Source organism: Embiotoca jacksoni, unplaced genomic scaffold (assembly GCF_022577435.1).
Source record: "Embiotoca jacksoni isolate LCO1_2020_lvr unplaced genomic scaffold, fEmbJac1.0.p SCAF_1, whole genome shotgun sequence".
Classification (NCBI taxonomy): domain Eukaryota; kingdom Metazoa; phylum Chordata; class Actinopteri; family Embiotocidae; genus Embiotoca; species Embiotoca jacksoni.
In genome coordinates, this window is record NW_027185229.1 from 20,449,728 (window position 1) to 20,473,545 (window position 23,818).

Sequence of the window (23,818 nt, forward strand, 5' to 3'; positions counted from 1 at the left end):
ATTGGATTGGAGACATTGGCTCGAGTCCAGCACAATAGAGAGCAGAGTAATAACACTAAATTGTGTGTGCATGCGCTTCTGAGACCGAGGCAGTGTGGAAAAGAAGATGCAAGAGGAAGTGTACCTTTCCAAAGCTATTATACATAGCCGGTGCACTCTCAGCTAAAAGGAAACAGGAACTCAGCAGTTGAAACTTGAGACTAAATATAGATTAGATGATACACTGAGATTTATTGTTATGACCACGTATTATCTGCGCAAATTCCTTCAATTACAGCCACCTAATGTTTGTATTTCTGAGCAGGATTCACTCAGAGCACAAAAAGCGTCTCAGTTTCAAATAAGAGAGAAAAAAAGAAAGAAAAAAAAAGTAAAAGAATGTCAAAGAAAGACGGTAAACGGATCTTGTTGTTTAAGAAGTAACAGTCCGCACCACTGAACACAGTAAATGGTAAATGAGGAAAAATAAATGAAGCAGAGAAACATCAACAGCTGTAAGTAACAACACATGAATTAGCCTTTTTTTTTTTTTTTCACTGCAAAATAACACCAGCACTGATGGAAATAAAAAGCACGGCAATGAAATAAGAGTAATATGTTATGTAGAGCGAGAGCAGCAGAAGGTCAGCCTCATGAGGCACGCAATAACAGGAGGAGGAGTAACAGGTAGAGCTAAGGGGTAAGAACATCTGGGAGTAATAATGAGAATTTCAAGGCATATCCCCCGACTTTATTAGAGGGAAATTGACTGTACGACTCATTCCAGTGTCGATAACCTTGTCACGATACCGGGTGCCACAAGGAGCAGCTCTACTTGGCGTTTGGAAATTACATTTCTCAGAATTAATCAGGCCTCATTATTAATGCTTTGATCTTGGAGCCAGTGGAAGTAGCCTCTGTATGTCTTTGTTGTGCTACAGTTAATGTCAGTAGGCGAATGAAAGAGGGAACCACTGTCCAGGTGTCTATATAAATCAACCCTTGAAAGGTAAGGCCATGGTATTCACAGGCTTTGAAGATGTCGGCGCTGGTCGGTCAGACGGCTGCATATTATTCCTGCTGAGAATGAAAACCAAAGTATGTGAGCAGAATAGGAAACGCGCGGTTTATTGGTGAATTTAACCTCACATGGAAATGTTTACCAAAGACAAGAATGTGATCCAAATTGTCTTGTATTGCAAAACAAAAACAGATACATATTTATGAGAACAGGCAGGGAGAAGAAGAAAACCATGATGATTCAGAGTGAGTCTGTGTTGTTACATTAATATTTAGGAACCGGTCCGATGATTTTTGGCTGCTATTACCACACAATCACCATTCTGACATGGCAGTACAAAACATTAACCATGGTTGGGATGTACAGGCTGCATAAAAGCTAACTAACATTTTAATCCTTGCTATTTTCCCTTGAAAGACTGGACCAGAAAAAAGCCGTGCCGTTTGCCATCCTCTCTAACAGGTCAGCTGCTTCCGTTTGCGGGGGGCTGGGCGGCGGCCTGCAAGGTCCTCCGGGTCATCTCCAGGGCTCCTTCCTTGGTCTTGTTCCCGCCAATAAAGCCTCCAGCGTGGACGAAGATGCAGCCCTTAATCCCAGTGAGCTCCGACAGGGCTTCATCACGAACGCCGCGCCACTCTTCTGGCAGGGACAGCCTGGGACAGGAACACAGAAGGGCAGGTTGGCTTACAGATGGACACTATGTGGTCAGCTGCTCGCTTCCTGTTGACACATTACTTCGGCAAAACACACAGTGCTGTACATTTTTGCATAAGCAGAAAAATAGCACTTGTGACACTGATTCTGGACATTGGAATAATGTAAATAATATTCGAATAAAAGAACAGAATAAACCCAGACAAAGCTGCAAGAAGGAGTTCGGTGAAGTAAAATGATATGCTCAATCGTCTGAGTAACTATTAAAGCAAAAATACCAAACATTTGCAGGCTCCAGCTTCTCTTTTACTGTAAAATAATCAGCTGAATATCTTTGGGTTGTATACTCTTAGTTGGACAACCAAATATATAGGTATAAATGCATCACCTTGCCTTTGCGAAAATGCGATTTGATATTCAATGAGTTGAAAAAATAAACAAAAAGAATCAATAATGAGAATAATTGCTGGTTACTGCATCAAGAACAAAGGTAATTCAAAATGTGACTTCATTGTTTATGATGAATTTCTTCTGCTGTTTGTGCATAGCATTGCACAAACACTTATATTATCCTCTTGACCAGGACACGACACGTTGTCATCTAAGGTAAACTGCAGTAACTTAACGTATAGCACCACTACAATCAACCCCAGCAAATGGACCAAAAAAAAAAAAAAAAAAATCAGCATTATTGTTCTCCAACAATGTGGAAAATCACAAATTGGCAGAGTGGCGGGAGAGACATACGATGGAACCAGAGTAAACAGGCAATCTTATAAAGTGGGGGAAAGATTAGCTCTGCCAGGGTTTACGAGCCGACCTCGACAAAGTGTCTCAGGATAAGGTGGTAAGATGCTGAAAATTCATAAAAATGGAGAGCAGCTCATCTACGCCCTACTGCATGGAGCATACACATCTGTCCACAGCCTGGCAGATCGTTTAAAATGCATTTCCAGTTATCTCGAGCGTGTGCGTGTGCTTGTGCGTGTCATTATCTCCATTACCTCAGACCCTGTTCTCCTCAGAGTATTGTTATATTTAGCAAAGTTTTGTTCCGATTTAATTCTGATTTAGCACTTCATTGGTCACCTCTCACCCTTCGACTGCTTCTGAAATGACTTGAAATGCCTTCAAAACTGCCGAAATCCACTTCAAGTTCAGATTTCATTAAAAACGGCATGCCAAACTCAGGCTCTTCAATTTCTTTGTCGTACACTCGATGAATTAAAGAACTGTAAAGGCAAACTTGTCAGAAATAAAGTGACACGGTTGTCATACACGGCTGCAGTTTGAAGCGAGTATAGTGTCTTCTCTTGCTCTTATTTTTGAAGAGTCCATGTCTCAGACATTCTGCTTCCCCTTGCCATTCTATGTGATGAGACAGTCAACCATCTGGAATTGTGCAAAATGAACCACAATGTCAAATGATTTGCATGTTCGATTTCAATCGATATCTCCACGGTATGGCTGGAAAACGATCTCTGAGGAAAGATCAACAAGGCTGGTAATGAGGGAACGAGTGGGAGGGGGGGGATGACTGCTGTTGTTATGACAGACCAGGAAGCCCTCATTCTCAAGATGACCAGTCTAAAAATAAAACTACAATTAGCAAATGAACTTCTCACGGGAGAAACCCCCCACAGACCCCAACTGAGACAAATACTGGGAATTAGTGCTTCATTGGATAAAAACGTTACTTCAGAGTAGGTACTGGTGAGAGAGGAGATCTTTAATACTTAAAAACTGCGTGGTTTTAGTGATATTATGCAGCGCTTGAACTCTCTGGTCAGCCTTCTTCTCCAAGACTATAACAAGAGCCACTTGTGCATACAGTATGCAGATGTGTTGAATCCTCCTGCAGCTTGATGACTTCTTCTAAATACCTGACTATGGATTTTTCAGGCAAACCAATCAAACTTTGCCACAATCTCAATCTGCCAATCATTCTACTGCTGTCAAAATTCAAATCTGGTCTCCTCTCTTCCGCATCAGCTGTCAGGTCCAGGCGACTCGCCGCGAGCCCAATTTTCATGACCAGCACTAGCACTCCTCAACGATATATTTTTTTAGGCATTCGGCCTTAATTTCTGTTATGTCTTGGCAGACTTCATTTTTGTTTCGTCGCCGGACCTCATTTTTTTCCACATTTGATTAAAGTTGATCTGTTAAGCTTCATTTCTGTTTGGTCCTTAGTGACTTTTTATTTGATTTGGTCGTTGCTGACCTTTTCTTACATTGTATTCTTCACAGCCTACCTCACACTCACACCCTCAGGATCATCACAACCTCATTTTATATTATCCTGCAGCCTTAATTGTTTTGCTTTCTCAAAAACCTTCCATGTCTAATTTTGTCATTACATTTACTACAAAGCTCGTAGGGTAAAGATCGATGTGTCAAGTTGGTCTATTTTCTCTTTCCTGTTATTTTCCTGACTTTCTTTGGGGAGTTAATTGTACTACACACTGCCTCCCCCCCCCCCCTTTAAATCTGATGGCATCACAAAGGGGTATAATAGCTAAAGACGCTCACATCCCTCAAGTCTATCTCTTGTTCTTAAGCTTCACAATAACATTTTGTATCCGTTTCTAAAATTAAGTTTCTCCTGACTGAAATGAAGCTCAGCACGAGTTTAAAAGTTCTATTTTAAAAACTCATTATTACAGTATTAATGTAATGTAATGTAATGTAGCACTAATGTAATGTAGCACAGTAAGAACAATGTTACTTATTTCCCTTTTTTTGTCAGCCCAGAAACTTAAAACATTTCCTGCTGCTCGAAAAAAATGCACTAAATAATTAAATATTATAAAACATGGTTCTATTGGTTGTAACTAATGACTTTTAGTCAACACAAAGAATCCTTCCACCATTAATATGATGGATCGATCATTTAAATCATTGTTCAAGCAAACATTCTGTAGTTGCAGCTTCATATTTGTGCAGATTTGCTGATTTTCTTTTAACTCACGTGATACTCGAAAATCATGTGTGGCGGCATCTGTTAGCATTTCCTTGTATTTTATTCACCAATTCATCAAAATGTAGATGAGAAGGAGAAAATAAGAATGAGAAAAAGAAGACAATAAAACAATCATAAAAAAAAAAAATCATTAGTTGCTGGACAAATACAAGGAAAGAGCAGATAACTGTGGCAGCAGCCAGTGTGTTTTCCCTTAAATAGAGGTACACGTTTCTGGTTCAGCTCATGCTCCTGTCAACCAACAGTATTATCCTATACAGTACATCTCCAAGGAAGGACTGTTTCCACTCTCCTCTTCCTTCTCCTAGCTCACATTTCCTGAGCAATGTGATGCTGATAAAAATAGACCTTTCCCCCCCCAGGTGCAGTAGCAGGGACACAGGCGATAACAACACCCCTTTTGCAATGTCGGCACAAGCCTACTGGGAGGAAGCAGGCCACCTAGAGAAAGAGCCATCTGGAGCTTTATATTTGTTTGTAATCCACCTCCCCAGCCATTGCTCTTATGTACCCAACACCAACCAGCATGTTTGCATTAAATTAAACCTTTGAAGTGCTCTGTGACCATAAACTGGTGCCTTGTCTTTCTAGTTGAAAGCGCTACCGCCTGATGAGATTCTGCAGTTGAGTGGGGGAAAAAAAAAAAAAAAAAAAAAAAAAAGGTCTGGCAGAAGGTGTGAAAGGTAAGACAGTGACATAGGGTTGAGGGCGGATGAGGAGGAGGAGGAGGAGGAGGAGGAGGAGGAGGAGGAGGAGGAGGAGGAGGAGGAGGGAGGAGAAATAGGATTAATGGGAAGACAGCAAGACAGATAGGAAAAAAAAAAAAAGTCATGAAATGGAAGAGGGTGATTATCGGACAGAGACAGAAATACTCTACACAAGAGAGAGAGAGAGCGCAAAGAGACACAGACGGAACAAAAAGACACTAATGGGAGAGCCAGGAGGAAAGGGACAGGGGTGAAAATAGAAGGTTTGTAACCGAGCACTCACTAGGAGTGAATCAAAAACGCTATTCCACCCTCTTCCCGTGCCTGTGGTTACAAAGTGCGCAGGAGATCCCCTACTGCTCTCAAATCAACCCACAGTGTGTCAATAATGACCCCTGTCAAACCTTGAATAAAAGCACGAGGGCACGTACTAACAACACATTTACAGAACACGGGTAACATGCTGCAAATGCCGAGCCTACCGTCCATACTTCTGCAAATGGCAAAGCACAGGTTGACTCTTATTGTGAAGCAATGACAGGAAGTGCAATACAACTGTCACAGACAGTGTATAATAGTATCAGTATAAAGTTTGCATAACAACTCATTAAAAGGTTCTTTTGTTATGCAATAATTGATTTACTTATTTAAAAAGCTTCAAAATTTCATGACATCATGCAGTGTGTTCGATCTAGGGAATTTCTACCAGCAGAAAATGCCTTAAGTACTGGAAGTGGAATTTATATTGAAAATGTCATAGCCTCTCACAGCTGTAAACAAAATTATCTTCACTTTGACACTTGTTGGAGAGGCAGTCTTTCATACAGACGAGTCATCCAAAATAAAAACTTAATGGGAAGCTTAATTTAATTTGACACGGATGAAAATTGATCAAAGACAAAAGTTATCACAATAATAATTACACTCCCATGAAAAATGTGTTTGAAAACTTGATTTTAGCTCCAGGGTGAAAAAACTAATAGAAGTAAAGACATCAGAAAATAAGATTTAACTATATTTTCTGTAAAGGCCAATTCATCACTACTGAAAATATGACATAAAAATATTGCAGATTCTAATTTAATTATGTACATGAGTAAGTGGAGTGAGAGTGCCAGCCTTGACGTCAGCGTGATGGAACATGAGGACAAAATACTGGGTATCTCAGGTTGCTATGACTCATACTGGAAACACATTGACATACACACAACTCTCACGAACTTCATTAGTTGACAGACAGACAGCACTAATCGCTTTTTCATTTCTCCTTCCCTACAGCATTATCTGCTTTCAGTCTCACAAATCTACCAACTGCAGTTAAATATCCTTATTGAGTCCAAATCTTTGTTGAGTCTCATCAAGTTTATTTATAAACATTCACAAGTAATTAAAGGCAAAAATAACTACAATTCTAAAATGTTTAATGACCTTTTATTGGATAAGTACGATAATGTTAGGTGGGAGCCTAATTCATGTTCATAACATGGACTAAAATCTTAAAATTAAGATGAGCGCCATAATAACTACATTTTAATTGGATGTCCCTGATGAACCACAGAAACACACAATTAAATCATGGTTGTACATTGGTGTTACAGAGTGACACATCTTTCCACTTAAACAATCTTTGGCTGAATACAGACACCAGCTGCAGAGTCCATTAAGCAGAGAATATATAACCTCTAATTTGATCTGTTTTAAAATGAACATTTATCAACAACAACCGATATAATCTGTCACCAGTGAATTTTGTCGTTATAACCAGCAACACTCGTATGTTTTATATTACTCTGCAGATGTGAGGAGACATTTTCTGTCACAAAGTCTCCACTTCCGCCGACTGTACAAAAGTGCAGCCGAACTTTTGAAGACAGGAGATTATAGCTTAAGCTGGTGACGTTAATGGAACCATCACCAGTGCCTCTGCAACTTCTTCAATCAACTCAGCTTTCAATCACGATGTCACACCCCATTTTTATCGCATCAAATAATCATATCGAACAGAAAAATAAACAAACATCAAGATGAAGTACTGCGTATGAAAGAAACCATAGTTTGGCCCATACCCCATCTGCTAACATGGAGGGGCGGGGTTTATGACCAACATGGTTTATGACCAATACTGCAACTAGCCACGAGGTGGCAGTTGAAATGACTTGGCTTCACTTTTTTTTTGACGGAGGGGGGGGGGGGGGGGGCTGTCATTTCATCCACCTTTAATAACAATCTATGACCAGAATCTATCCTCTGGCAGTAATGTTCATCTTTAAGCCAAGTATCACTGTCATCTGACGAAGTACAAAGGCAGTGAAAACCTGGAGGAAGGAGGTGAGGTCCAGTGTTATCAGTTGAAGACTTTTAAGCATGAAGTCATTGTTCAAGTCTGGGAGAAGGTTTCTTTAAAGCAATGTAGTTTTGGTGTGTAAGGCTAACCATGCATTTGTTGTTGTTGCTTTGCCTAACCCTAACCACGTGGTTTTATCAGGCCACTCTGAGACACGAGAATGTGAAACTGACACGCTACTCTCTAGTGGACTGGCATGTGTATTGCACGCTTTACCCTGATATCTGGTTGCATCCTTAAAACATTAAAAAGCATAAATCACCACCAAAACTCTTTCACCACTTACTACCATTTTAAAAAACAATAACAAACAGCACAAGTCGACAAAACTTCAGAGCACAAGAACCAAATCCAACAGAGAAAAAAAAACAAGAATGCAATATCATTGCTGTAAAGATTTTCCGCATCAGAAGATTTCCTGGAGCTAATATTCTGTCAGTATCCGGTGAAAGACCAAACTCAAATTGTGTTTTCTTGATTATAAGGATGGTAAACATGACACTGAAAACAACTGCCAAAGCAACGAGGCACTAAGCAGCTAAAAGCGGAGTATCTCCAAGACAACATCCAGTATGAGGCTGGAACACATTTTCACTGGCCATACCTTGAGAATGTGTGCTGCAGTCTGGAATTTAGGGCAGCAGTCAAGAAACGCACTACCTAACAGAACTCCAGAGAGTATGCTGATGACATTATTAGAGCAGCATTGTGGGTCGGACTGCGAGAAGCTTTTTGGGTAAACAATTCCTCTCCACAGGTTGGTGTTAATCAGGAGGTCTTTGTATTGCCATCACTGTTATTATGTACCAGGTGACAAGACAAGCATACTAATGGTTTGATGAGCATCGTGGATGTGGCATCTTTCATTTTGTTGTTAGATTTGAAGGTTGAAGGCCTTATTATTGGCAAAACATGTAGAAATGATCCACAACAACAGCAGGAGTCTGATGCATGAAGCAAGGCAAGATAAGACATGTTTACGTATGTCATAAACACAAATCAGAGTGATTTACAGTGTTGTATAGGTTGTAAATCTGAAGACAGCAGCATGCCATGTAATGAAGGAAAAGACTATTGTGTTTTACTTCATTCCAATGAAACACTAATTTCTCTTTGAGATTAATTAAGTGTTATTTTACACAAAAGTAACAGAGAAAAAGTAGCTAAGTTTTAGAATAGGAGAAAACTTAAAAAATAATCACAGCAAACACAAAGGTTTGCAACATAAATGTAAATGCATTCATTTGTAATGTCAGCCTCAGCTGCACTTGGTGTTTTTTGATAATTAGCAAAAGTTAGCACACCTAAGGACTTAAAGTAACATGGTAAATATGATAAACATTATACGTGCAAAACATTGTCATGTTAGTCAATGTTTGCTGCTGGCATCGTGAGCTAGAGATGTGCTGTATGCTATCATTCACAATAACAACGTTTTAACTAATTCATGCACATTAAAAAATTCATAAAATGATAGTTGTCGCCAACAGGATCAATTACTTGCGTGTCACCTCAAATAACTTAACAGACATTTTTTGCAATAATCCATTTAAAGTTAGGGAATCAGGGTAAATTTGTAAAGTTGTCTTGATTTGGCAGCTAAAATGTAGGTCTGTCTCAACAACTGCACTGACATTACCATTTTGTTTTCCCACTTAAGAGACATGGATTCAAGGTAAGCACCAACACCTGACCCTTTTTCTTTGGCAACAAAAGAATTAATCATTTTAGTTTAACTTGAGCACATTTACACATCAAACCTAATTTCTTTTCCAGTGTTGTCATTTAAAGATCGAATTAGACTGTAAACGACCTAAATCAGATTCATATTTCAAGAAGGATGCGAGTGTACAACGTATTTTTAATCAAAGGGACTCTGTCGTTCAATAGAGCATGAATCTCACTCTCATTAATATTCATAAAAACCCTGATGTTAGCAAGTAAGCAGCTGTAAATAAAAGCATCTGTCAAACTGCCAAAGCAGCATGTATTGTATATCTGTCAGCTTGCTGTATTTGAAGCACTGGGTGTAATTAACATTGGAAAGATAAAAAAGAAACACCTGAGTGAGAAGCGTGTGCATGGAAAAAAGGGCTCAGGTGGCTCTGTCGAGGTGTTGGCTGTGTTTACATCTTTTCAGTTCCCTAGGTAGCAATGTGAAAACAAAACCTCTCCCTTAACTAAAGTATCTTCTTCATCCTACAGACAAGTATTTCTATCCTTGTAGGAGTTCCTCTCTCACCGGATAACACATCAGCCCTCCGTGAGTGGCTGTCAAATGGTCCAATAAGCACAAACGTTAAATCATACACCATGGCTCGTCTGTCACCAGAGCTCAGCTCAATTCAAAACATGTGAAAAACTCTGAAGCTGTGTCTGTCACTTTGAATTAAAAAAAAAAATCCAGTCTGGGAAAACGTCTTGTGTGTGTGTCTCTCAGTGTCACTGCGAGTTCTGCATGCTCCATTTCTGCCACGGTAACTCATGCAAAGTGCCTCCACGGCACACGTGGTCACAAGCTGTATCTTACTGAGCAGAAATGGTTTCAATAAAATTTGACTAAAAGCAGACTTTGGATTAAGCTGCAGTTGTGGCTCTTGAACTAAATTCCTGTAAAAAAAAAAAAAAAAAAAAAAAGTACCTGTTCTGGAAGGTGTTGAGCCCAGCAGGGACACACTGGACCCTCCATTGTCCGTTCTGGTCTGGGTAGAGGACAAATTTGATGGGCGTCTCCACCTGGAGCTCCTTCTCCTGGGCAAACAAATGCTCCTTCCATGGACACCCACCCTGGGAGAACAACACCACTTCCCCGCTGGGATCCACCTGGAAACAAGAGGAGAACCAGGAAACTGTGTTACTAATGTGCAAAAAAGGACACACAAAGATTGGACTCCTTTAGCCGTAGAAACAGACCAGCAATATTTCATACACAGTCCAGTCATATACTAGATGAATATGACTTTGTCCTGTTTTCTGTAAGATTTCTTAGAAAGTAAGGGCAAAGTAAAACAATAATCAAACAATTGCTTGATACATTGCTTAAAAATAAAGTTTCTTAACATCATTATACATGATATTTTACTATATAGTCTAACGGGAGCTAAAGTATGGACCAAGAACATATATTTTTTGAATCAAAAACTTGCCATTGGAACAAAATCTTGAACTAAAAAAGGACATATTAAAAACTATTATTGCAAAAACTTGCCACTGAAAAGGACATTATTATTCTCCCCTCCATGCTAGAAAAGTGACAGAGAATCAAAACTACAAGACTGGGGTGGAAAAAAACAACTACCTAAATCTTTTTCAGTGCAAATAAAAGTTCTTGCAATATTAAAACAATTGCCTAAAACTAAAGACAAAATAATCCAAATAAGACTCTAACCCCCCCAAAGGATGTTTTGTGTTTGGTGCTTTAAAATACAACACACAATTTACATAATTAAATACTCTTACATGAGAAACATGAGAAATGTGCAAAGCCCACAGCTGCATATAAAGTGTGCTGAACCTGTACCTGATGCCTCCCCTTAACAGCTTCCTCCACAACCACGCGAGCCGGCAGCCAGGAGGACTTGTAGTATTCCAGGCGGTCAAGGAACTCCTCCCCAACCATCTTCAAAGCCTTCCTGAAACCTTCCTAGAGAGAAAATACAAAACACACACGTTACAGTCAGATACAGTGAAGAAATGTGAGAATTAAAATATTCTCAAAGAATACATGTTTTTTTTTGACAAGTAACTAAACTTTAGATGTCATCATGATGAAGAAAAAAGAACTCAGTGAATTTTCATAACGTGCTCATAGTTCAAACTCCTTTTGATCATTTACATCTTTTGTCGCTACTACACCGACTTTGAATTCCAATAGTTTGATGTCAAGCACTAAGTGAGACTGTGCCAGATAAAACGGGGGTGATGAAGTCTCGTCTAACCATCTCCCACCTGATCCTTACAGCCCTGCTTCATTAGCTTCCTGTCACACTCTGCACCAACTCCAGCCTGACTTCACTTTCATAGTCTCACGAGCAGAAACCCAACAGAACATGAGAAAGAACATAGATGCAGACATTAACCTATGCGCGTGCACACACACACACACACACACACACACACACACACACACACACACACACACACACACACTCAGCATGTCATGCCAGTCTAATCTGTATGCATCTGATTGAGGGGCCTGCAGTGGCTCTGGGTTTTAACAGTCATGGATGGACCAGATGAAAATCCATTAGATTTTCAATTATCACAAATAGCCACTGTTGAGAGTTCACCAGGTCAGTCTACCATAAAGTTGCCAACATTTTCCAGTTCCAATCTCTCCCAGTGTCCTGTCTCTCAGAGATGGCTTCCCTGCAGTGTCAGTTAGTCAGGAAATTGGAAGGAAGTGCCAGGACGAGAATTATAATCATGAGAGCTCGAATGTGAAAAAAACAAATGGGCCAGCGAGACCCAGGAGAGACCCCAACGATGGAAATAAAAAATGTTGGCATAGTCAACATAGATGCAAAGCGAGGCTGCAGGTATCTCGTGAGAGTCTGCAGTAAACGGGTGCCGTTTCCCTACAGGCATTCTCATCCTGCACTAATGAGAGACAGAAACGTCACACGAGGCCATTTCCGAGCCTTTGTTGTTTCTGCACGCCTCTAAAAAGGACCTCCGCTCACTGATTTCACTGCAATGCACCGGTCATGTTTACCACAACACTCCTAACATAATGTGTGTCATTATCATTAAATTAGATTTTTTTTTTTTTACACTGTGGCCCTGCTGTGGAACAGCTTTCTATTTAATGTCAAGTCAACAGGCTTCAGGCATTTCAGGTCAGAACATTCACAGTGCATGATGGCAGGTTATTGATCAGCTAGTAAGCTTCAGTTAGAGGTGTTTTTAATGTATTTTAGCGCTTTCATAAAAAATAATTTTGCATTAGTTTGTGCAGATTTTTGTTATTCACATTTCTTGTAGTTTTTTATTATTATGTGCAGTCAATCAGTCAATTAGTCAGATTCAAAAATAACCGGGGACTACTTTTAAGGCATTTTTCAGGCAAAAAAGACACAGTCTCAAATGACTCACCTCAGTATCCTGACTCTTGCTGTTCCAGCATGGATTCAGGTGCCCGACGCGTGCGCTCAGCGTGGTAGACACCGCGTAACGGGCCTCCCCATCACACTGTGAGATGCCATTGTCTACAGCATCCACCTCCTCTACAAAGTGCTCATACAGCTGCAAGCAAATTGACAGACATGTGACAGTAGAACCTTTAATGACACAAAAATATACTTTTTTATGATTGTACACATTTTCAGCATTAAGTCAGAGTAGTAAAGACAGACAAGACTATCAGGAGAGATAAATGCACTGGGATTATAACATCATGATTAAAATCCAATTGGTCACAGTGCGTGGGCAGTTACTGAAGTCTTTGTCATCAAACCAAAAGGAAACTGGAAAGAGATGCTATTTAACAGGTCCTTGCAAAACTTGCAAGAATTAGAGGAGGTGCACAGATGTAGAGACATATCTCGTGCTGCACAGATGACTTTGAAGGTCTATCACCAAAGAGTTGACATTTTACAAGTGGCTTACAAGTGGAACTAAGCTTCGGGGCAAAAATAGAGGTTCCGATTGCCTGAACTGGCTAAGAACAAGACATGCAACATCCTAAAATAAGTAAAGCCACAACCATGATTAAAAGGATTACTTGGGGCTCTAGACAAACTGACACATCAAAAGCTGATGATAATATAAGTTAATAGTGCTTACATTTATGGTGACCCTAAGATTTGGCTGGCTTAATGTTCCTGGCCATCAAAATGCACTGTGTGCCAAGGCTTCCTGCTGGCCGAGCGGTCTGCAATGCACTGAATTAAACTCAGTTTGAATCTGGCAGAGGAACTTTGTCACATTCCTGTCTCAGTCCTTTAATATCTTGTCACAGTCAACTGCCAACTGTCTGATGAAGGCAAAAGGCCAACAACGAAATGTTTAACAAATGAGTATACTGCATTTCCTACAGCGACCACATGGTTTCTGTTCTTTAACGCACAAACATGGAGAGTAGCAACATGGTTTTAGTAGTGAAGATAATTTAATGCGTAACAGATGTCTTTTTTGTTCCCTTTCTTCCAACTTCATGATAAAATTGGCAGTGTTTAGGATCACTTCCCCAGCAGAGCCTCTGTTTTTGACACAGGTGGGCCAGTAAAAAACATCTGTTTCCAATGGAGTGTTTGTTTTGTGAATAAAACGCAATCAGTGGAAATCCATTGCCTGCTATAAATCTGTCAATTTTCTCCTCTCACCTTGTTAAAGAGCACCTCCAGCTGCCTGTCTTCCTCCTTCAGTTGTGTCAGCTGGGCCAGCACTCGACGACCAAAGTGCAGGTAGACCAGGCCGGCTGAGCTGAGCTTGGTCACCCATGGCTTCTCTGGACACAGGCTGTGGAAGTTCTCTGCAAAAGTCCTAAACAGAAGGAGAAAAATCTGTTAGCCGACCGCAACAGAAACACAGCTGGCCTTATAACAATAAGACAATATTTTGTACAGAATGAGAGAAAAAGACATTTATAATGCTTTGAAATAGACATGTTCCACTTAATTCACAAGAGTAGTTTATCAGAATTCAACTAGATTGGCAATGTTGTATTTTCATTATCAACTAATCTAGTATTTGTTCAATTGTTAATTAATTTATGGTGTAGTGAAAAATTTACAAAAAAACAATAGTAACTTTGTCAGAAAACAGTGATAAGGACCATGATGGAAATTATTAAATGTCTCCTCTTAAATAACCAACAATCCAAAAACTAATATAATTAGACTCAATTTACTCACTAAGTAAATCAGAAAATGAGATCATTAGAGAATCTGCAACCAGTGATTTTTGGGGAATTTCTGCTTAATAAATTACTTTTGTTGTCTCTCAAACAACACTGAATGTATTGTTTCAACTTCACAGTGGATGATAAATTGTAAAACTAATGATGAAAGGGAAATTGGTGTCTGTTTTTCATTACCAACAGACGCAATCAGCTTAATGTTGTCATCATTTTTGATTTTTTTTTTTTTTTTTTTTTTTTAAACAGATAATCTATCAAATACAGTAACGCCTTGTTACAGTTAGGGTTGCAAGAATTAGTCGATTACATAATAAACTGACATTTCATCCATAACTATTTTGGTAATCAATTCATCATTTAAGATCATTTTGATCAAAAATGCCCAAAATTCTCTCATTCCAGCTCCTGAACTTTGAGGATTTGCTGCTTTTCTCTATTTTATATCACAGTAAAAATGAATCTATGGACTGGAGATAAACAGTTTAGATCACAGCTTCTAACTGAAAAATACTGCATGGTCTAAAGACTGAGATTATCAAGTACATGGATCAAAAAGTCACAGCCTGCATGATTAAACATTAGTGTTCGGCTCACAAACAGTTAATTCACTTTTTTTTTCCCAATAAGTGATCCATTCAAGTAAGGGGTCAGTCAATAAAAGGCTGCTTCTAGCTATGCTGTAATTACAGGCTGTGTATCAGAAATCAATAATAATGCATCCACAAATCTTCTGTTTGCTAAGACATGTTTGTAAGTGCGAGCACAAATACAGTAGCTACTGGAGGTCTCTCCTCAAACACGTGCTGAGATGGGTGGACTCCTGTACAGAGCCACTGCTGGTCATTTAATTCAGGCTTAATTAGGATGCTTGGGCTGCGGCACAGCGGAAAAACGACCGTCAAATGAATGAGTGACATGCTCGGGAAGTGGGGGGTAATCACAGCTATTAAAAGGACTAATTGGCCAAGCTGAGGCATTTCTATGCTGATAATCAGGAGATGGGAGTGAATGAGCGAGGGGAAAATGACAAACTGAAATGTAGACGGGCTAAAGGAAATATGTTTGTCAAAAAGAATTCATTAAACTGTTTGTGTGGAATCAAAGATAGTTAGTAGTGCATTTACCATGCAGAGTCACAGTTAAGAACGGGAAATATTTAGAAATGAATTAAGAATTGTTTAAACATAATAAACATACAATATAGTATAATTTCCATACTGCACCAGCTGCAACACTTGATGAAGCTAATCACTCTATATGATTACAGGGAATGGCCCTATCGAATACTATTTGATGTGTGTGCAGGATTAAACTTCATGAACTTATTGAAGAGCAACTAGAAACGAGGCAAATCAAAAAAACCTCAGCACATTTTTAAGACTACTGGACATAAAGTTTCTATCACGCTGATTCCAGTTTTCCCTCAGAATGATGGGAAATTAGACTTGCAAAGAGAGCAATGGTGTATCGGAGCGATAGACTGTATGTAAAAATGGATGTATTTTCTGGGTGCAAAAAGAAAAGACAATGTTGAAATGCCTTAAAGTGCAATACCTCAGAGGACCACTAGGGGCTGACTCCTAAAAACCTCTAGCTCCATAGACTCCCATTGAACTTTTCTCATTAAATAAGTAAAGTAAAGTTAAAGTTTTTCCACAAGTCATTACAGTGTCATTCCTTCGGCTCAAAAATAGTTATTTAATGAATTAGATACTATCTTCAAAAAGTGGTACGTATGGGGCATGTCTGGTTTGATTGACATGCTGAAGGTGCAGTAAAGTTTCCTGGACAGGGGGACGGGTTATTAGTCAGATCGAGCCAGATACACCGCTCACTCCTCCACGCACACTCCTAATATGGTTACTAATGGCTCCAAAAAAACAAGATGGCAACAGCTGAAATGCCAGACTCATCTTCAAAACAACAGTTCACAAACCAATGGGTGACGTCACGGTAGGTTGCCGCTTGACTGGAGCTTTCCGAGGCTTTTGAGAGGCAACACAATCTAAACAAGAGTGACACAAAAGGACAACGTCGCTGCAGCTATTTAAGTATATTTAATTATTTGTGTTATAAGGATCTTGCTTTGTACTTATTTCATTCAGTGGGAGTATTTTAGTTATTAGCAATGCTTCTCAAGCAGCGGTTGAACCAAAGTATATTTTTAATGCGGTGTATAAAGTGTGGGACGCTTAAACATGCAAGAAGAATTTCATTAACAAAATAAATTGTTCAGTCTCGGTGGTTACACATGCACTCCTTTGAGAGTCAGACGGTGGGAATGAAATCCAATTGTGGTATTGTAGAACAGACTAAATAATTTTATAGGAGCACTTCAGAATCTGTTGTTTGTGGGTCATTGCTGGTTAAACACCTACCTGTCCAGTAGAATGTGTCCAGTATGACTGAAGAACTAAATTATATTGTAGATTATATGATTATTAGCGGAAAACTTTAATTCCAAACGGCAAATTAATTGAGTGAACTGTGGCCTGCAGTGTCCACAGAGAAGCAAATCCAGTGGGAACAACTTTTAAACCGTTACAAAACAAAGCTGCGTGAAAAGGTTTAGTCATTTTATTTCACGGCCAATGAGGGGCTGCAAAATTCAGACAGTATTTGTCACTGAAAATTATATTTACTCACTCCATACATTATTTTTTTGCTGATAAGGATTAGTGAGTGCATTTCTAGTGTACGCAACCACAGTCCTAATCCCTGCCTGATATAATCTGACGTGCTTTATTACCTTTAGTTAGAGTTTGGAGAACATTTCTCCCTCCACAACTTCTTGTAGTCATTTTCCTCTCTACGTAAGAAGCTTTTAATATAAAATGATTTTCTTCTTCTACAGTTTGTATTAAACAAGTCATGTAAATTGTCCTTGAACTGTTGTTGAAGGAACAGTTCAACATTTTGTGGAAATATTCTTGTTCACTTGCTTGTTTGTTTGTTTGTTTGCAGGGATTTTGAAGATTGATATCACTTTCTTTTCTGTTCAGTCAACATGCAGCAGGAGCCAGCAGCTAGTTAGCTTATTTTAGCATTGCATAACAAATGAAAATAAAGGGTACCAGGTAAACTAGCTCTGCACAAAGGTAATAAAATCTGCCTACCAGCAACTCTGACGCTTAACAGTTAAGAGGATATATCAGATAACTATCTCATTCACAGGACACATATGGAGGGTCACAAATGGTTAAATGGTTAATGGTCTGCTCTTGTATCGTGCTTTATCACTTCAGTAGTCTCAAAGCACAGTTTGTCTCCCATTCATCCACTCACACACCAATGGCAACAGAACAAAAAAGTGCTCTAGATTTTGGGTGGGATGTATTGGTATTACTGTCAACTTCATCTGCACACTGTCACGGTTTTTAAAATGCTATTGAAATGAGAACTACATGTTTTTGCCAGCTCCTTCTCCAACTTCCTGCAGCATCCCAGCCCACTTACATCCATCCCTGCCATCACAACCATCTTGCCCCCATCCGCGCATGTGAGTGACAGCCACATTCTCCTGTGGCCCCTGACAGTGTTGTGGCAGCCTCTGTGCCTTGTGAACCAACAGCAGGGGTTTGTTCAATAGAAGGAGTGCTAATTATCACTAACCGCCTGCCAGGAAGAGAGCCCTGCCATATCTTTATCACCATGGTCATAAAAGCTATCTCTGATTATCATCAGGACATTAAACTGACAAAACACCTGGAATGGGCTGATTACTCAACGTGATGAGACTTTGAGTGAATGCAATCATCCGGGAGAAACTTTGCCAGGGAATTTCCCAGAAAACATGAACGCCTGTCCCTGAATGATTCACACAATCAGGATGCTTCAAGGATGTCAGAACAGAAGGCACAGGGAGATTTACTTTCTCATTCTCCGACACCAGAGAGTGAAAATATCCCTAATGATAACATCTCTAGATAAAAAAAAAAGACACTGGCCATTTTCAAAGTACATATTATGATTATGTTAAGTAATAATCGTGGATGGCTCAAAGACATGGCATACTCCCACGTCTAAATGACCTGAAAGTGGCCCATTGTACAAGGTTTGGTGAGATTTTCCGTCACTAAAAAAACATAGTCCATTTAATGTTAAGGGAGGAAGTTTTATATCAGCATTGGAGATCAAGTGTCAGAGAAACCTGACAGCTGCTGTGGGGAGCTGCTTCAGTCCTTTACTGTTCTCACTTTACATGCTTCCACTGGGGAACATCATTAGAAAACACAATGTTTGTTTTCATAGTTATGCAGATGACACACAACTGTACATCGCAGCTGAACCAAATGATGATGCAGCTATGCGCGCCATCACTGGATGTCTTTTAGCAATACATAAATGGATGAGCAATAATTTCCCAAAATGAAATGAGAATAAAACAGAAATCCTCCTCGTCGGCCCCAAAACAAAAAGAGAAATCGTAGAAAATGATCTGGGCCAACTAACTCTGTGGATAAGATCAGAGGTAACAAGTCTCGGTGTAATATTAGACTCAGATCTAAGTTTCAAGGCTCATATTAACAAGATGACGAAAACCTCGTTTTTCCACCTTAGAAACATCGCCAGGGTGCAGCTGTTTATAAATCAAGACAGATGCCAAAAAGTTGATTCATACCTTCATTTCTAGCCAACTGGACTACTGTAATGCACTTTTTACTGGCCTACCAAAGAAAACAACAGATAGACTTCAGCTCATCCAAAACTCTGCAGCTCGAGTATTAACCAGATCCAAGAAGAGACAACACATCAGTCCAGTTCTGGCTGCTCTGCACTGGCTGCCTGTAACACACAGGATTGACTTTAAGGTCCTCCTTCTCAAATACAAAGCTCTTAATAGGCTCAAACCGAGTTACATCTTTTACTCTCTGGTTAACTATGAGCTTTCAAGAACACTGATATTATCTGCTGCTGGTTTATTGGAGGTTTCCAGCAACAACCGAAAGAAAATTCAGGATTCAGCTTTTCTCAGTTCTGCTCCAAAGCTGTGGAATAAACTATGTTAGATATCAGGGAAGCTATCAGTTAATATTTTTAAAAGAAAGCTCAAAACATATCTCTTTACATTAGCCTTTGACTAGCTACTCTTGAAGCTCCCCTGCACTTAACTACTGGGGCTTTAAAATGGATATTACTTATTTTATATTTCAACTCTATTTCTGTTTAATTTGATCTGTTCTTGTGCATCTCGTTTATTTTCTGTATTTTTAAATGTTCCTTTATATGTTTTTATGTGAAACACTACATGTAACTTCTTGGATGAAAGGTGCTATACAAATAAAGTTTATTATTATTATTATTATTATTATTATTATTTAAGGAAAAAAGAACATGATATTATTTACATTGATATTATATATATTATAAAGTCCACACAAAGTGCCAAATTATTGGGAAGTAACAGCACAAGGGTGATTCCACAATAATTTGGCCATATGAGTTTATGTAAAAAATATAACATCAAATTCTTCCATCACACTGGTGTCTACCTGTTAATTTAAAAAAAAAATCTAACTTTAACTGTCACTTTCAGCAAGAATTCTCAAAGACCTCAATATCCAACTTAGTAGTTGCTTTGTAGTAATAATGTAGTGTTGATGAAGAAAGAAAAATGCTGCATCATGATTAACTATATCCAAATAAACCCACAGTATGATTAACATGATTTATTCATATGAGCATATTCTGTGTGCAGCAGCTTGCTGCCAGAATTGTACCTCTGATGATGGTCGTAACGGTGCCTCTTGGGGTCAAACTCTCCTCCCACATCTACAACAATGTCACATTCTGCCAGCTGCGCCGGGTCTCTGGTCCGGATGATCTCAGCATCCTGTGCAATTCACAAGAAGAATCGTAGGTTATTTATGAGGGGGAAAAAAATCATGCATACCAATGTTTCAAATGCATCAAATGTATTCTAAATTCCAAGACCATTAATTATAACACCAGAGTGGCCCTATTTGGGCCTCAGAGGGCCGGTAGGCTGTTTTGAGCGCTAACCTTTAGCGAAAAACCCAATTTATATTTTTGACCATATAAATCGTATGCAAATTCACATATATAATTAAAATCTTTTTGTTAGAATAATAAGATAAATGTGTGCTGTATGATTCTGTATTCACAGTACCAATATAAACAAACGATTGGCTCACATAATGGCAGAACTGCTTTCACTTAATTATTTTCTTGGTTTGGGCAAAAGGATAATATATATTGTGTTATGACATAACTGTCAATATTGAGATTTTGTAACACAGTTAATAGAGGGTTTGCTATCCCTTTAATATATCTCAAGTTTATTTGGACATTGCGGGTAAGGCTGGCAATCACTGTGCAGGAAGGCTTCATGGCAAATTGTTTGTATGGTTTTTGCTTCGGGTAGTTAATTTACTTAGAAGGGCCAAACACTTTCTCAACTGATTATCAAGAAAGTGTCAACAATGTCAAGACATATATCAACATCAGTATATAAAATTATCACGACAACTTAATTGCCTACTTTTTTTGTGATGTTTAGTCTTTTGGTGATGGGGCTGACTGTACTTTACATTTGGGTCAATGATTGCACCACATAATTGTGCATTATCATAAAGAGATTTTGAGTGCCACATTATTCAGATCAATAATCAATAGAAATGCACTACAATCTAACAGAACAGTTCAGAATAAAATGCTGATCACGTTGGCTGATCATTACTCAATTACTTAATCACAGGAGTTACATTTGTCGAATGGAGAAAAAAAAAAAGCCACACAGGCCTTTGAATCTGAAAGAAGACAAATACAAGATTAAAATTGATCAAGAATGAGTTAAATTATTCCCATATGTCATCTTAAAGAAATAAACATAGTTCTCAGCTCCACTATCATGGACATAAGGTCAAACTAAACAGTAAGATGAACTCTTATCAGAATTGCAGCACAATGAAAGGGTGAGAATGAGTGAAAGGAATTGCAGTCTTTAAATGAGGAGTACTCAGAAGAACTCAATCAGGTAAATGAGACAATTAGTGATGAGGAAAGGCAGTAAATAACTGAAAGAATTTGTTTTTGTTTTTTTTACTGCAGCTATTATCCTGTTTAGTGGATCTTTTAACGTGCAATTTTACCCTAAAACGTACGATGCATTTGTTATGTATACGTTATACTGTTTGGAAGAGCTATCTATTTATACAGCAGCGCCCTCGTTTGGTGTGTTGTAAGCAAGACACTGGTTCGGTTGACATGAATCCCAGACTGTATATGCAAAAAGAGAGGAATATAAAAACGATAAATAGTTTATTTTTCCTATAATCAAGAATGCAGAATGAAGAGAGGAAGTAAACTTCACTGTGGTATCAGTAACAGTCTCTCACATTGTATTAACACGGGCTTAAAATTAAACGGGAGCATGTGAGGGTGCGATACCCACCGTGTACTCCGGTAACTGACGGAGGAAGAAACAGGCCAGGACCTCGTCGCAGTGAAAGGTGCCGTTGTGAGTTCCGATCTTTTTGACGGTCATGTTGTCGGTGCAGATCCTCTTTCGTTGACTTGACATGTAGCGCGGTGCAGTGCGAGTGACGTTTACGGAGAGTAAACAACAGCACCTGTCCTGCGAGTCGAAACTTCGTACGACACTTGCGCGTTTGCTTGTGGTCTCCGAAGAGGTGAGTTTTGTTAGTTTAAGTGCAAAACCACGGACACGCCACATTCAGACAACAATCCACACGAGACCCGCCAGTGGCGGACACATTTAGCAGCCGGACCGGATATGGTACGCCTCTTTTGTCAACCGAAGAAGCCCGGGAACCGGTAAGGCGTTTTTCTTTTTCTTTTTCTTTTTTTTTTTTTGCTTCTCTTGCTTGCTTGCTTTTTTACGTTTTGTAATTAAAGACAGTGGCTGTGATAATAACAATATGATTAGCTTGACTGAACTGATGTGAAGTAAATCACCACGGTAATGTAATAATGCGTTTTTATGAAGGCGGAACTTATGTGACAGCAGAGGACGCTGCAGACAGTAAAATAGACAAGGCTGTTGAATGAGTATTGAGAGTTATTATATCCTTTTAGAAATTACATCTGCAATCAAGTGAAGGGGTGCACTCGAGTTGTTTTTGTTTGGTACTGATTTGTTTTTGTCTCTTGATAATAAACCTTAATAAAATTCATAAATACATACATGATAGAGAGGGCCTGAGTTATCGGCTGGTGAGAGTCAGAGTCAGTATCTTCAAGGTTTATTGACAAGGTAATTTGCCAGATGGGACCCCAGTAGTATCCAGGCTGAATAGAGGTACCACAGTTTCAGTGCCTTCCCATGTGTAAAAAACAATTGCTCTTTCTTTATCCACACACTGATCTATTAGTGGAAAGCAAACCCCCATGTCCCATTATACAACAGCAACAAGCCTGCTAAAGGTTGGTTTTTATATTAGAAATAGGATTATAAAGACTTTCTCCTGCAGCCTGTGATTCATCCTCTGATGATGGTAACATTCTGTCCAGTGTGAATGTACTCGATTCATATTGCGTGCAGGTATTAATTAGAAAGAATCCTGGCTGTATATTGTTATAGAAATACAATTTCTTTCTTCATTTCCTTGGTTCAGTTTACAACAAGCAGGTGGCGCTGAGTGTCAGTCATTGAACCGAGCTGCTCTGTCACATAACACCAGTTCACCAGGTCACTTGACAAGTCTTTATTTCAGCGTAATGAAATCAATAAATATTGATTTGGAATGGGGGGAGTCTATTTTCCTGAGAGTATTGGGTGTTGGGTTTCTCTTGCGACGGCCACGGTCAAACCGTGTTTTGTTAATCCAATACTCCCACTCTTTTATTCACTTTTTTCACTTGCTTGTTTGGGTTTTTTAAAAAGTGTGAACGGCTTTTAGTTTTTTTTTTTTAAGTGTTGTACACTGCACTGCTGAAAGAACCTTCTAAAGAGGTTTTTATACTTGTATTGAGCCTTGAAAAGTTATTTAAATTAGTGTCACAAAAACAATACATCTACAGCATCATCATTGAAATCACGAATAGAACACCATCAAGATACTACTTTATTGCAGTTTGTCCCAACATGGTTTGCTTAGGTCAGGGTAAATTACACTGTAGATTTAAAAACTTAAGTGAATTAAATCATGTTTTTAGCCTCCTACCATTTTAGATATGTATCCTTTATATTCCTGTTCACAGATTAAATGAGTAAATACATCTGGTACATGTTGCACCTTCCACTGGGGCTGTAGGCTTTGATCAGCACCATGGACAGCGCACTGGCTGA

General features: G+C 39.0%; 1 protein-coding gene across 1 annotated transcript; it reads right to left on the reverse strand.

Moving 5' to 3' along the window:
• Nucleotides 1–1,080: 1,080 nt before the first annotated feature.
• Nucleotides 1,081–22,290, reverse strand: myg1 (myg1 exonuclease). Its single transcript, XM_069146670.1, has 7 exons — nt 21,962–22,290; nt 20,268–20,380; nt 14,012–14,171; nt 12,783–12,932; nt 11,209–11,331; nt 10,330–10,511; nt 1,081–1,653 (listed from the first exon to the last, which is right to left on the reverse strand). Exons 1-7 carry the CDS (start codon nt 22,241–22,243, stop codon nt 1,464–1,466), a joined length of 1,200 nt encoding a protein of 399 aa, XP_069002771.1. The 5' UTR covers nt 22,244–22,290; the 3' UTR covers nt 1,081–1,463.
• Nucleotides 22,291–23,818: the final 1,528 nt, after the last annotated feature.

Excerpts from the sequence above, each read along its gene's own strand:
- myg1 (XM_069146670.1), bottom strand. The coding sequence starts at position 22,243 with ATGTGGCGTGTCCGTGGTTTTGCACTTAAACTAACAAAACTCACCTCT. Across the intron at positions 14,172-20,267 it reads CGTTACGACCATCATCAGAG|GACTTTTGCAGAGAACTTCC; the intron begins GTACAATTCTGG and ends CCTTCTGTTTAG. Across the intron at positions 12,933-14,011 it reads TGGAGGTGCTCTTTAACAAG|CTGTATGAGCACTTTGTAGA; the intron begins GTGAGAGGAGAA and ends ATTTGCTTGCAG.